Source organism: Epinephelus lanceolatus, chromosome 10, assembly GCF_041903045.1.
Source record: "Epinephelus lanceolatus isolate andai-2023 chromosome 10, ASM4190304v1, whole genome shotgun sequence".
NCBI lineage: Eukaryota > Metazoa > Chordata > Actinopteri > Perciformes > Serranidae > Epinephelus > Epinephelus lanceolatus.
This window is the reverse complement of record NC_135743.1, coordinates 29,074,958-29,090,695: the sequence shown is the minus strand read 5'-3', so window position 1 is coordinate 29,090,695 and position 15,738 is coordinate 29,074,958. Positions and strand designations below refer to the sequence as shown.

The window sequence follows — 15,738 nt, the reverse complement described above, 5'->3', positions numbered from 1 at the left end:
ACTAAAAGCACAAGAAGGAAACATGGATGCATTTAAGGGAATTTGGATGTACCCATAGACTGACTTATTAATTTCTGTTTTAGGATGGACCCATGGTGGTGGGGCTAGCTCCTCAGGATGCCAGTGATCGACTCATCATGTTCCAGGTTTGTTACTGACAATCTGAGCAGGGCATGATAATTAGGTTCATTATTTACGCTGTGAGCCAGTTAGTGTGTTTGAAATTTGTGACCTGGTTCCCCACAAAGCCACATGATAATTGTGCTCAAAGAGGGATGATTGCAAATTACAGAACTGTTATTTGCATATTTTACTTTGCATAAAATGTAGACATGGTAAATTACATATGCATTTTTTTCAAATGTACAATGACTGAAAAATATGTAAATATGTTTAATTTTTAGTACTGTACTGATTTGGGGTGTTTTGTTTACACGTTTTTCCTTTTTTAGAATCGATTTGACAACCTGTTCAGGAAGTACATCACTTACACAGGTGGAGAGGAGCTGTTTGGACTCCCTGTTACCCAGCATCCCCAGCTGTTGGAGATTAGGAAGCAGCTGGCTCTACTGCAGAAGCTGTATGGCCTTTACAACAATGTCATTGAGACAGTTAATGGTTACTATGATATCCTCTGGGCTGACATCCACATTGAGAAGATCAATAATGAGCTACTGGACTTTCAGACGAGGTTAGACTGTTTACTGTGACATTGATCTTAATGCTACATTTTAAGCGTCCCAGTGGAGTTTTAGACCACTAGTGGCTCTAAGGAGCTGTTTATCTGTTAGTGGGTGACCGTCTGTTTATCTTGTGCATGTGTGCACACACTATAGTGGCGTGATACAACACCAGTGGTGTTGCACGAGTCAGCTGATCAATAGGTGGTAGTAACAAGCCAATATATGCTGCAGTGCACCAGCAAAGACAGGGAAGAGGAAGACTGCAAGCTAGTAAACATGGATGTTAACAATGCTGCATTCAAAATACCTGAAAAAATCAGCTATGAAGAAGAAACTTTACCAGACACATTTGTTAGATCTTAAAGAGATGCACAATCTGTTTTGGTGCATAACACTGAATGTAAATGTAACATTACTGAGTTAGTTACCCTGAGATCAGGGGAAACTCTGGGTTTTCTGTTTCAGAAAGAAAGGTAACTTAAACTTTGAGTCAGTTACTGTGGTACTTATGGTAGTTACTGTGGTGGTGGGTTTTCCTCAACAAGCCTGAGTTTTTCTCTGTCTCCTCCCTCTGACAGAGCCAGAAACGCAGTTTAATTTCCGCAATTGATGCAGTTCGTATTAATGCGTCCATTGAAGTGCAAGTTTTCGCCCTCACATTAAAATATCACAGCATCAAATCACCCCTAATCTCTTTCACATATTTCTGCATATGAATGTTTTATTGTTGTCCAATAATAGCCAATAGAGTCTGAGTCACCCCAGCTTAGAATAAATCCTCTGCGTTTTATAGGTAACACTGACTCTTCACAGAGATAGCTGTCAGTTTGTTGAAGCACTTTTACTAAAATGTTCATCGCATATAATGTGTAATCTTAGTTTATATCATAGAAATAAAATGATTGGAAAAGAAATCTGGGGTTTAAATTGTAAAACATGGTCAGCCTGTATTAGAGACTATATGTTACTAATTATGATTCAGCTGCAGAATGAAATTAAGTTTTTTTTAAAAAAGGCTGCGTGTAGTCTGAACGTATTTTAACAGAATTTCAGTGGCTGAATTTCAATTTACAACATTTGTTAAAGTATATAGTATACAGCCACGGTACACTATTGGAGATTCAAATAGATGTCTAAAATTTAAAATCTACTGTATTTTAATTTCCATGCCTTTTCAAGTACAAATAATCAAACGCAGTGTTACTGGATCAGATCGTGAGCTTACAATCTGGCTGGCCCCTGTGTTTTGTCCCTGTCAGTGTAGCGCCCTGAAACATATTATTTCAGTTATTTCATTTGTCTTGCTGATTTTATATCAGTGTGCCTACTTAAAACATTTAATTTAAATAAGTGTTTATTCATATTTTTATTATTACAATAGTTTAAAACATTACTTACCTGTGTAGCTCCTGTGAAGTGAGAAGATTGTTTTCTTTACCCTTTAGAAGAGAGCGCTGTTGCTTTAAGAGGGAAAGTCACGGAGACGTGCAATATGCAGGCTGAAGAAAAATATCCTTGTACTGAACTGAGGGATTTTGTTTAATAAAAGTTGCAAAAAGAAGATGGACATGTTTTTAGGTGGTTCATTTTGAGGGTGCAACATCAGATTAAAGCTGTAGGCTACACATATATATAAAATGTAATGTAGGCTGTGACCTAATGATGAATTCATGGATAACACTGGATAAAACGTTATTATGTTAATTTATCAACACTTTTCCCTGCTCTGACTCAGACTTTTTTTTGTATTTGTGCAGTCTGCATCTTTATGCATTGTACCTCTATGTCCACCAGATTAAAATGGATGTTCTACCTTTTATGACCTCTTGCCATGGTGAATCACAGTGCTGTAGCTCCATTGATGATGGCTTTTTTCATTCAGTGTGCACAAGCTGAACTCAGAGTGAACATTTTCATAGTTGATTGAACTGACTGTGGTCAGCTGTTCTGAAACCCAAAACTCAGAGTTCAGGGCTAGACTCAAAGTTTGTTAACCCTGCTTTCTGAAACAGACCTCAGTATTTATCTGGTTAACCAGAGTTATGCTGATCTCAGCTAAACTGGAAGACAAAGGGACAGTGAGACACATCAAGAGATTATTCTGCACCCTCTACTTAACTTCAGCAAGCAACTGTAGGAGAAAAGGAGGCAAAGGAGCAAAGAGCTGAACGGAAAGTGTTTTTCTGGTCAAACTGAAAAAGTGGCTTTGCACATAGCAAGCCTGCCAGCTGAGTGACCATCAAATTTTAACACTACTATATAAAAAAAAGATGTTAATAGATGAAAATTAAATGAGTTCTGACGTGAAGTCCTTTCCCCAAAATTATCCCATAAAATGTTTTTCATGAAGCTCTTCATAAAAAATCAGAGGGATTTCACTGTCATAATTTCCATTCACTTTTATCTTTGCACTCTGTCCTCGATAAGGACTTACATATAGTGCATGTGTCAAAAGGAAACTGAAGGGGAAAGAGGGTTTTAGAACACAAATTGAAGGCATTCCATTTAGAGGAAAAAACTGTTTTTAATATGTCTCCACTTTTGTGTTCTGACAGTATGAAACTAGCTGAAGGTTGTACGCAGTTAACAGTCCCAAGGGTAATGTATGCTGACGCAACAGCTCAATAAGACAGAAAAGCAGAGTGTTACATCAACAGTGTCGGTGCATGTGTGTCTCAAAAGGACACACACATACAGATGTTGTACTGTATGTTGTGCAGAATTAATCTCTAATTTAAAAGTTAGGTATTAACCATGAGTTGTTGATGATTGTATCCTTTAACTACCAGGTGTCGCAAGTTGCCTCGTGCTCTGAAGGAGTGGCAGGCTTTCATGGACCTGAAGAAAACAATAGATGAATTCAGTGAGTGCTGCCCCCTACTGGAACTCATGACCAACAAGGCGATGATGACCCGCCACTGGAAGAGAATCACTGAGGTCAGTTGCAGAAGGCGACCAACATACCACCGCAGTTACCATCAACACTCACTGATATACTTATGTAATGATAATAACAGTAATAGCTGTTGTCTTGACATTTGGAATGAATAGACACTAATTTCCACACTTGGTTTGTACCAAAGGTCACTGGGCATACCTTTGAGGTGGAGACTGAAACATTCAAGCTGCGCAACATTATGGAAGCCCCTCTGCTCAAATATAAAGAGGAGATTGAGGTAAGAATGAATAGTATCCAGCACACCAGGAGAAATTTAAAAAGTGCCATTATGTTTTTTATAGCATATACTGGTTGGTGAAGTGTAGAACTGGAAATATATGTAAAATATATTATATTCCTAAATGTTGTTGTTTTTGATGCAGTGTGTGTGTGTGTGTGTGTGTGTGTGTGTGTGTGTGTGTGTAATTTATGAGATTAACATACAGTGTAATGAGAGTTGCAGTATATCTTAAAATCATTATTGGCACTAAATAGATATTTTTAAGCTCTAGTTTAATTTTCATACAGGCCATTGATTATGATTATGTATGTCCCTGATGATAATAATATAGCAGATATCTGTATGGAGAGCTTGTTTGTATATTTTACATTTTTTTAATCAAAATATTTGGAGCTTCAAAAAGTTGTTGACAATAATGGCATTAACATAATGAAAAAAAATATGTTTACTGATAATATCAACATTAATAATGATTACGATAATGTTAATGAAAGCTTTGATACTCATATTATTGTATGACTTTGAATTTAAATCGTAAATCGATCAAAATGAGCTTTCAGTTTTGATCATCAAAATCAATAGCAGGATCAACGATCCTTAAATCAGGTGAGGATAATTGAAGATGTTTATTGATTAATATTTCTTTTTCCACTTCGATTTGTATTGCTACTGTTTAAACAAATCTGTGGTGTTTTTGTGCAGGATATCTGTATCAGTGCAGTGAAAGAGCGTGACATTGAGCAGAAGCTGAAGCAGGTGATCGCGGAGTGGGACAACAAGACTTTTACGTTTGCCAACTTTAAAACCCGCGGAGAGCTGCTACTGAGAGGAGACAGCACATCAGAGATCATTACCAGCATGGAGGACAGCCTGATGATTTTGGGGTCTCTAATGAGCAACAGGCATGTTTGTGTGGATTCTCATAATCATCAGTTTTAGGATTTTGATGAGGTCCATTGCAATAAGATGGATCAGAACACTTTCTGTGGGGGATTGCAGAACACTGCCTTGTAGACGTCACATAAATCATGCAAGCTGTCACTGTGTGTGGTATAATGTAAGGTTTACATGTATGTAACTTACCTCCCAGGTACAACACCCCATTTAAAGCCCAGATTCAGAAGTGGGTTCAGAATCTTTCCAACACCACGGATATCATAGAAAACTGGATGACTGTACAGAATCTCTGGATCTACCTGGAGGCTGTGTTTGTGGGTGGAGACATCGCTAAGCAGCTGCCTAAGGTAGATTATGTCACAATGAATCAGTCAAATTTGCATCTGTATTAGTGTGCTGTGTAATTCTTGTATTTTAGTTTACAACGTAGGAAAAAAGGTATCACTGATAATTCACTGTAGCGTTCAAAGGTCCAATGTGTAAGATTTAGGAGGATTCAGTGGAATCTAGCTGTAAAGATTGTAGATTGTAACCAGCTGAAACTTCTACCAGGTAGAATTCCTTCAGTGTTCTTTGTTCAGGAGTTTTTTTGGGAGCCTCAACGATCTCTTTCTCTCCAAATCAAACTGACCCGGTGATTTAAACCGGTAAAAACACTGAAGAAAGCAATTTAATGTCACAAATCAGTGTTTCTCCTACACTGTTCAGCATGTAGGAGACAGGTCACTGGCCTAGCACCTGCTAATGTGTGTGCTGACCCTTTTCCTCTGATAACGTAAGATTTAGATGTTCAGGAGGTTTTTTACCAGGAGCCGAATTATCCACAGAGGTCTCTTCCTCTCCAAAACAAATGAACCCAGTGATTTAAACCTGTAAAAACACTGAATACAGCAGTTTCATATAAAAACTGTTTTTCCAACAGTCTCGACTCAGAGGAGTGTGCATATGCAAACAGCCCTATCCATAGCTAGAGTTTAGTTTGTCCCAGAAACATGGTGGCGCAACATGGAAATCTCTGTAGATGAGGACCCGCTCCCTTTGTGGATATAAACAGCTCATTTTAAGCTAACAAAAACAAGGATTCTTTTATTTATTTATTTTTTTTTTTAGGTAAGTAAGTAAAATTTATTTATATAGCACTTTTCACAGACATAGGTCTCAAAGTGCTTTACAAGGGCAATACACAACATGACAAGAAAGAAAACATTGAAGATAAAGTGAGTACCCTATGTAGTTTGTGTAGTTTGCACAGTACATAATGAAAAAATTCACAGAACGCAACAAGAATACACAGAATATAAAGGACATATATAGCGCATACAAGTTACCCAAACTAAACAGGTGTGTCTTTAGCTGGCTTTTAAAAGAAACCACAGAGTCAACAGACTCTGAGGATGCAGGCGGTGCATTCCAAAATGTAAGTGCCACGGCCTCAACAGCACGATCACAATGTGTCTTCAATTTGCATAAGCATATTTAATTGAAGAGAATGAGCAGGAATACAGGTGAGGTAGTTGAGCCACATCAACGGGGGACTTATCGTGTAAGTAAGAATAAGAATTTTGAACTGGCTCCTATACGCTACAGGTGGCCACTGAAGAGATTTTAGTATAGGGCTAATATGAAAGCATCTGCTTGATCCAGTCAGTAGTTTTGCAGCGGCATTCTGGATTGCTTGCAGATGATCAAGAGCAGACATACCAAGGGAGGAGAAAAGTGCATTACAGTAGTGAGAGTGAGCAGCAAAGGAAAGAGGCCCAGTACATAATCAGGGGGAACACCAGAACCTTCATCTTATCAGCACTGAGCTGTAAAAACTTTTCTGCATTCTAGTCCCTAATCGCATTAAGGCAGTCAAGGAGCCTAGATAACAAAAGGCTCACTAGGTTTGAAAGAGAAGTAGAGCTGGATGTCATCCGCATATAAATGATACCACATTGGGTTTCTTCTGCATTGCAACCTGACTTGCTTGACATAGTACCCCTGATAATCTGATGAATATTTGACTGTTTTTAGGAAGCAAAGCGTTTCTCTAACATTGACAAATCATGGGTGAAGATCATGATGCGAGCCCACGAGATGCCCAATGTAGTCCAGTCATGTGTGGGAGATGAGACTATGGGCCAGCTACTTCCTCACCTGCTCGAGCAGTTGGAGATCTGCCAGAAATCACTTACAGGGTGGGTACAAATGACTGCAGTCTCAATCAACTTGTACCTCAAAACAGTATGAAGGTTTAAAGTGTGAGTTTTTCAAACATTATTCAAAGGGAGGAGAGAGCGCTTTTGAAAAGTTTTACAGTGATAAAAGATTTATTTTTAGTTTGATGCTGCTAGTCATTGTAGATGTGTCTAGTTTGTTGTGTTTCCAACACAAGGTGCTTTGAGAGAGACTACTGCAGGTAACATTTTATTTATTTACCATGCTGTCAAGCTATTTGGAGAAGAAGCGTCTGCTGTTTCCTCGTTTCTTCTTTGTCTCTGACCCTGCCCTGCTGGAGATCCTGGGTCAAGCCTCTGACTCCCACACCATCCAGGCCCACCTCCTCAATGTCTTCGACAACATCAAATGTGTCCGATTCCATGACAAGGTAATTTTTCTATGGAGTGTTTTTATTATTTCTATCACACACTTGGCCTTCTCACAGGTCAGTGTCAAAGAACAATGGCATCTTTCAAAACCTCTGACAGGAGATTTTTTGGCAGTACTGAAAGGCCTGGGAAAAATATATGTAGGCCCTACATGTTGTCATATTCTTCTCCTTACCTGACAAGTGAAATAAGAATCAATCTTTGATTCTAATCAATAAAACATCATTTTTCTCAGATATATGACCGCATTCTGGCTGTATCATCACGTGAAGGGGAGACTGTGGAGCTGGAGCGTCCTGTCACAGCAGAGGGGAATGTAGAGGTTTGGCTCAATGCTCTGCTGAAGGAATCCCAGAGGTCTTTGCACCTGGTTATCCGCCATGCTGCCCTGACCATCCAGGACTCTGGCTTCCAGCTCATCGACTTCCTCAACTCCTTCCCTGCTCAGGTAGATCATAGCTAGATTTAAAGAACTCATCCACTTACAGTATATTTAAAGACATGGGCAATACTATGACTAATTTCTATAGAAAATATCTGAGATAAACAGAAATCGTCTACTTTAATTCCTAAAATATATTCTGCTTCTGAAAATCATCTGTTTTCTTAACTCAATTCCTGTTCCCTCAGCTTTGATTCTGATTTACAGATATAATAAATGTAATAATGTTGTTATGAGTTATTTAACAAAGCCATGATTGCAATTTGAAATTGATAGTCAGTACATTTGACATGACCCAATCAGTTTTGTCGTAAAGGCCACCTAAACTTAGATCAAGTCATGACCAAGACCAAGGCAGGGCAAGACCGAGTTTGACCAGGCCAGTGAGGGTCCCACACTGCCTGATGCACTTACAACAAAAACTGATTCGAAAGATCCTCATTCCCATAAAAAGACCCCCAGAAAACAAATCATCTTCTTCATTCCCCTCGTTTATCGCCATACTGTATACATGTATGTGTAAGTGTACTGTGAGAAATATCTTGATAAAACAATCAAGAGGGAGGTGAATTTTATGTGTGGGAATTTTCCTTTGTTTTCTATGAGCAAATAGTGAGGAACTGAAATCAACTTAACCATCTTTATTCAACACTCCTTCTATTGACAGGCAATTTAGTGATAGCTCCGCAGATGTGGAATTGATAGGTCTTGAAATCGTGAATCCTCTTTGTCCGAGACAGAGACTAAACAGAGTTGAATTGTGGTTGATTCTGATTTGAAACAGAGACCTTAATAAAATGGTCTTGAGACCGGTCTTGGGGGCAAGACCGATCTTGAGTACGACAACACTGTACCTAGTGATGTGATTGCCATTTATCTTTGCCCTTGATCTAGGTGGGCTTGCTAGGTATTCAGATGATATGGACTAGGGACTCTGAGGAGGCTCTGACCAATGCTCGATATGATCGCCGCATTATGGCCAAAACCAACCAGCTCTTCCTGGATCTGCTCAACACACTGATTGACATGACCACAAGAGACCTAGAGGCTGTGGAGAGGACCAAGTACGAGACCCTTATCACCATCCATGTCCACCAGAGGGACATATTTGATGACCTGGTGAGTATTTTGTTGATCATTAAGGAGTACTATTTAGTATAGAAGTACATTGGACCACACAAACCATCTCTTAAAAACTTCTTTTCAGGTTTATGTAATCAGAATCACTGCTCAAGATGGCTATCCTTTTGTAAAGCTGCGTTTGATATTCTGACACCCCAGGGTTGGAGTGTCAGAATACTGAATGGCATTTGCTGCAAAGAGTCGATTCTATTTGACAAAAGTCTTCAAAGCGTTTTCATTGGCAGCCAAGTGATATTTAGACCTAGAGAAAGGACTGTCTTTGAAGTCTCCCCTCAAGGCACAGTAAATTGCCTGGCTGGTCTTCAAGGTGAATGGAAAAGGTGTGAAGTAACTTTGTTTTGACTTGTTTTTTTTAACAACTATTATTATTTAATCCTCTCGTACTTGTATTCATTTATACTCCTCACATATTATCTGTCTCCTACATATTTTGCCATTGTCCTGACCATTTTTTCTTAAACATCTATTCACTGTCTTCTTCACATAACTTCCCATCTCCTTTAATAACTTCTGTTGACCCTCTTCTGTCCCATCCTCTTTTCCCTCCTTACACCTTTTATCTCTTTGTATTTCATCTCGCCACTCATCACCCTCCTTATTCTGCCGCTGCTTTTCACTGTACTCTGTATACTCATTTTACCCGTCTGCATGATTTACCTCTTTCCTCGTCCGTCTCCAGTCTTGTTTGACTTCCTTTTACCTCATTTTCATCTCATGACCCCTCACCTCTTTTCTTTCATCCTCCCCTCACCGTCCTCTCTCCTTCTTTCCACCTTTTTAATGTGACCCTCCTGTCACCTCATGCCCTCTCTTACATCCTACCCTTCTACCTCGCCTTCCCTCTTTCTTCCTTTTATCTCTTACCTCACATCACCTCCTAAATGGCGCCCTTCAATTTCATATTCTTCACTTGCCATCTTCTCTCTCCCCCTTCTCTTCTTCCTTTTATCTTGCCTCCTTTCTCTCTTTCCCTGCCTCTCTGTCACTCTTCTATTCTCTTCTCTTTGTCTCCCCTCCCTAATCCAACCCTTTCTCCCTCCAGTGCCGGCTCCATGTCAAAAGCTCCACCGACTTTGAGTGGCTGAAGCAGTGCCGTTTCTACTTCAATGAGGACTCAGACAAAATGATCATCAACATCACAGATGTGGGCTTTGTCTACCAGAATGAATTCTTGGGCTGCACAGAAAGGCTGGTCATTACGCCGTTGACTGACAGGTAGTGGGCCATCCATGAACACAGATAACACACATACACACTCTCATAGAGGCATAATAAAAAGGTAAGAACATACTGACCAGCAAGTGCTAGCTAATGATAAAAAAAAGTTAACATTTTAACAAGTAGCCAACAGACCTAAACACCTGAATCATCATGGTCAATGGTTCCAGCTAAGGGTTTAGTATGCTTCAAAGTGCTTCTCAGATCTGAAAACTCGATACGGGTTCCAGAGGACGAACTGATAGTGGAGCTGGAGGGGACTGTGTGTGACCATTTTTTCAAAAACTTTATAAAATTCACAACTTTAGCAGTCATGCCCCTTTACATGGCAATTGACCTGTTTTTGGGAGGTATTAAAGTTTGATTTTCTTATTCTTAACATGACTACCTCCATCACTTTCTATCTGCACAAATTAGTCCTACATCAAGGATGCCTGCCAGGAGAGACTGTCCAAAGGAGTTACATTCATTACTTTCTCTAAATATGTAAATGGCCAGTAAGTGCAAAGGCAGAGCACAAACTTGCTTTTACTCTGGCTCTTCACTTTATTCTCCCTGTCAATGACCTCAGCAATAATCTAGAAACAGCCACCCAGTTGTTATTTCCATCTGCGATGTAGTAAAAATGTTACTGTTTCTATGGAGTTGAGGAGTAGAAAGACAGAGCGAGAGCAGTGGAAGTGGGAAGAGAATAAATTAGAGAGGAGGAGTAGGCATCCCTGCATCATCACCTCTGTCACTGAGTCTATGACTGACAGATTGAGAGGAAGAGAATCAGACAGTGGGAGGTAGGCAGAATCCCACCAACAGCCAGTGTCAGACTAACGGACACAGAGAGGGACATATGAGATGAGACAGAGAGGAAAAAAGATGTGAGACAAAGAGAAAGAGATGAGAAGAGACAGCAGCAGCGAGGGAGCTACCAGCAGACAGCAGCTCCCAATAGAACTGGCATACTGGCCTCATGGCCAAAGGCACCAAGGCAGCCCGGATGTTCTCACTCCTTTCTTTCCCTGCCTGAAACAAAATCTGATTCCTCCTCTGTGGTCACTCACTGTCTGTACTCTTCCAGACTGGATGCAGTGGCAGAATGGATGATGGACAGAAAATGTAAAAGGTAAAATGAGTAAAGGTTGAAGTGGTATAACACAGAACGGACGAGACAATGGTGATATTAATATAATTCATTTTTGAAATTATTTTTCACAGTAGTGTCTCACATCCTCTAAAGGACACTATTTGTTAGTATTACCGTGATTTTTGATCAGAGCTCAGCCATGCAGTGAAAAGGGAGAACAGTGCTGAGCCAGAGGGTCTGGGTCAGGTCCCGGTGTCAGGCATCCTTGCTGCTGAAGTGTCCTTGAGCAACACACTGAATCCCCACCAGCTTCAGGGGCAGTTTTTCCCACTGTGCCTGACCTCCCACCTCCCTTTGGAGAATCATATCATATTAGTTTTATTGTGTGATGAACTGGATGTGAAGGGAAATGAAAACTGCTTTGTAAGGAAGCAAATTCTAAACTGGTATTATGCCTATGTCTGATGTCTATGTTTGGTCAGGTGCTACATCACCCTGGCCCAGGCTCTCGGTATGAGTATGGGTGGAGCCCCTGCTGGTCCTGCAGGTACAGGTAAGACTGAAGCCTAAATGTATTACCATGAGTAACAATGTGTCCATGAAATACTTATTGTATCTGATTAGAAAAAAGACTTCTTAGGCAGGACTACAGACATGATAGCAGTACTGGTGGATAGATGATGAGACTGAACATTTAGGGCTTGCATACACAACATGTGGTAGTGGTAAACTATAGTAGAATTGTTTTAAGAACATGGAATAGTCACAAAAATGCAATCAGTGCATCTTTTTGTTAGATTACAGCAGTGATACCTAACGTGGGACCTGAAACGGAAATAAGAAAAATACGGCCCAAGTACACAGTCTTCTATTCTAGTCTTCTCCAGTCTTCTATTTTTCTTTTATAACTTTATAGCTTAGATAATTAACACAACTATCCAAAAAACAATCAGGAAAGTCTTTGGTGGAAGTAGGGATGATGTGATATGCCGGTGGTGACGATAACAATAATATTTAAAAATGAAAGATCTGTATCATGTTAATAATATACTTATGGCAATATCGTGTAAAAAAAATCCAATCTTTACCATGGAATCCACTCAGTCAGAGAGATAGTTTCAGCAGGTGTACTGGTTGGGAAATTGATTTGGCATGGAAAATTGTTGCATCATTTTAAGCTGTGACAAATCTGCCTTATGTTATAAGGTAAGACAGAGACTACCAAAGACATGGGCCGCTGTCTAGGAAAGTATGTTGTGGTCTTCAACTGTTCTGACCAGATGGACTTCAGAGGCTTGGGAAGAATATTCAAAGGTAAGAGTTACACAGCAAATTGGTGCTAGTATGTTATTGCAAATAAAGCAGCACTAGGAAAAATTGTAGGGATAGAGCTCCAACAGAGCTATAAGTTTTGTGCCAAGCTTGAGGAGTTTGGGATGAGTGATGAGGAAGACGTGGTTCAATTGGGCTTATTGAATATTTTGGAGTTGTGTGTTTAATTCATTTGCAACAGAGTGATTATAAAGTTGCTTGTGTCTGATTTCCAGGTCTGGCTCAGTCTGGTTCGTGGGGCTGTTTTGACGAGTTCAACCGCATCGACCTCCCTGTTTTGTCAGTGGCGGCCCAGCAGATTGCAATAGTTCTTACCTGCAAGAAGGAACGTCGCAAAAACTTTGTCTTCACTGATGGAGACAATGTGGATATGAGTCCTGAGTTTGGCATTTTCCTCACAATGGTCAGTGATGCAACAGTTCCATCATCTCAAAATTAGATAATCTACACCATCATTTATTTTTTTGACCAGTTAGAGGGGCAGCTATGGCTTAGGAGGTAGAGCAGCACGTCCAATAATTGGAATATTGGCGGGTCAATCCCTGGCTCCTCCAGTCTGCATGTCAAAGTATACTCGAGCAAAATACTGAACCCCAAATTGCTCCTGATGGCTGTTCCATTGGTGTGTGAGTTTGTTGAAGCTGTGTAGCAGGTGGCACTTTGTATGGTAGCCTCAGCCACCAGTGTGTGAATGGACAAATTTGACTCATAGTGTAAAAAGCACTTTGAGTGTTCAAGTCCATATTATTATCATGGTATTATTCCGGTTTTCAAAAACAAAAAAAATCAGCTTACTCTAAGTATAGCCATTGAACTGAACATTATTCATAAAGTAATGCTTTGCAGTGTTATCTATTGTCAAAAGTTGAGCTGGCTGAAGCACCTGTGTGAGTGGAACTACATGGACATCACAAGAACGTCTAATTTTAGCTGCGAGATTTACAGCATAAAGACACATTTTATTCCAAGCAAAAAAAGACTGGTCTTGTTTTTTATAGAACATGCAATAAACCCCAGATAATACCCTGTTATGTGATTTAATGAATGTAGTTAAATGGAATCGACCTGAACCAGGTCTTATTTCACAAGTCGGTTTGTACAATATTAAACACCAGGGTCTGCTGCTTGTTAATGATATTAGCCAGTGCTCATTATCATACTCTTCATACAGTAACAGTTGGATCACTTTATCTCCTTTACACAGTTGCTACCCCAAGGCAAGTCATTAAACAGAGAACTGTGGAATAATTGTCCCATGTGGGGAGAGGGGTCAGAGATCATTCTCTCCTCTGTTTTTACTCAGTGTGTGTGTACATGTATATAGAGACAGTGATCAAAAGCAGGCTCTGTGGAGAGGAGGGCCTGAGCTGTGGCCACAGGGATTTAACTGCTGGTAGTGCTTGTTATGTACTTTTATGATGTAGCTGTATTAACTTAAGTTCTTGTGTAGTTTGTCTTACGTATAGACATGAGTACATACAAAGACACTGCAGGCGGTGCGCACATAATAGTATATGTTTTAAATTGTACATATTGCATACACCTGCTTATCGATAAATCTATTAGTCAGCCTGCTGTTTCTGTCTCTCATGTTGTCCTCTAGCCTGGGAACCAGACCAATCTGTGAGCGCCTGTTTTATTTGCTCTGGCAGATTCGTCTGGTCCCTCGTCCATTCAGCCAGATTTCTAGCTGGCCTGGTCCAGGCCTGGCCAATCACAACCATTTATCTAATATGTGATGGGTTTGATACAATGATTGACAGAGGAGCAGGCCCGCCGTTAGGAAGTATGGGCAGGGGGACAGCATTTTACAAAGTGGGCCTCTTATGCACACCCACCTAACCCCTGCTGTGAGATGGATAGTAATGTTTAAAATACATTTATTTATCATTGAAATGCACATAAATTGTATTGTGAGTGATACGTCAGTAAGTAATTTGTTGCACTTGATCCAATTTAAAGGTCAGCCAAAGACCTTTTCATGGGGTTCATCTGTACCCATTGCCCATTCCCTGAAATGTTTTTTTAGAAACACATTTTAGTGTTTAGGTCTGTGTTTGTTGATACAGCCCCCTGGAAGTTGAAATGAATAGGTTTCAGACTAATTCACATTTGTCAATCAGGTCTGTGAATTTGTCTGTTAATGTCAGGCTAGATTTTTTTTTTTTTTTTTTTTTTAATTAACTTGAGGTTTTATTTGTAACTGTATAATCTGAGATCTAAATGTTTAATGCAATAAATATACAATATTACATTTCCTCATAATTATCATTTAAGCTTTTCCTGTTTTCACCCCTTTAAATCTCCTCCCCTCCTCTTCTCTTGTAAAACAGAACCCAGGTTATGCAGGTCGCCAGGAGCTCCCTGAGAACCTGAAGATAAACTTTCGCTCAGTGGCCATGATGGTTCCTGACCGTCAGATCATAATTAGGGTAAAACTGGCCAGTTGTGGGTTTATAGACAACATGGAGCTGGCCCGCAAGTTCTTCACTCTTTACAAGCTGTGTGAGGAGCAACTCTCCAAACAGGTGATGAGATCTGAGTGCAAAATGTGACACTTTTTCTTCTTGTTTTAAATCATTAAAAAATATATACTGTAGATTTCCCTCATCTGTTCTCAGAGTTACATACAGCACATACAGTATTAGTTATTTTACATAATTGAGTAGATGACAACACACACAATGCAAAGGTGCAAGTAAAAAAAAATAAATTGAATACAGAGAAAAGAAAGGTCTCCTCGATCACATAAGATGCACATATTTTATAATAAAGCCAAACATTTGTTCTCTAAGCCTTAAAGGGAATCTCAAGACTTATAATGGCAACAAATACAGCACATCTGTGCTTTGTGATGCAGGTATACATGGGAAATGTAGTTCACAATTATGACTCCCAAAACACAGGAGACCCCACAAATATAGCATATGCAATCACTAAGGAAAACTCAAACACATGGTGATTCTCATTTGGCAAAAATTTTCCTTGATGAAGGTCTAACGGGTAACAGTTTGGCATTATGATTAAATACTTGCAGTGGATGTATGCTATTAGTGCCCAAAGTTGAATGCATTACAATGTAGTGGTCTATGACTAAAGTATTTGATTCATCTGTAAGTTAGGTCTTGGTTTTTGAGTGAAATTATTTGCTCGACTGTCTTATTAGCTTAGTGAA

The 15,738-nt window shown here is 39.7% G+C and overlaps 1 protein-coding gene across 1 annotated transcript in view; it reads left to right on the top strand.

The window, feature by feature from the left end:
* Positions 1-15,738, top strand: part of dnah5 (dynein, axonemal, heavy chain 5) — a 147,402-nt gene that overhangs the window by 34,589 nt on the left and 97,075 nt on the right. Inside the window, exons 30-44 of the mRNA XM_078171910.1 lie at positions 84-146; positions 453-691; positions 3,473-3,620; positions 3,767-3,859; positions 4,565-4,764; positions 4,953-5,106; positions 6,776-6,939; positions 7,193-7,349; positions 7,586-7,798; positions 8,687-8,911; positions 9,978-10,150; positions 11,714-11,784; positions 12,438-12,545; positions 12,779-12,966; positions 14,897-15,091. Of these exons, the coding sequence (XP_078028036.1) occupies positions 84-146; positions 453-691; positions 3,473-3,620; positions 3,767-3,859; positions 4,565-4,764; positions 4,953-5,106; positions 6,776-6,939; positions 7,193-7,349; positions 7,586-7,798; positions 8,687-8,911; positions 9,978-10,150; positions 11,714-11,784; positions 12,438-12,545; positions 12,779-12,966; positions 14,897-15,091 (2,391 nt within the window). The remainder of the gene's footprint in view (positions 1-83; positions 147-452; positions 692-3,472; positions 3,621-3,766; positions 3,860-4,564; positions 4,765-4,952; positions 5,107-6,775; positions 6,940-7,192; positions 7,350-7,585; positions 7,799-8,686; positions 8,912-9,977; positions 10,151-11,713; positions 11,785-12,437; positions 12,546-12,778; positions 12,967-14,896; positions 15,092-15,738) is intronic.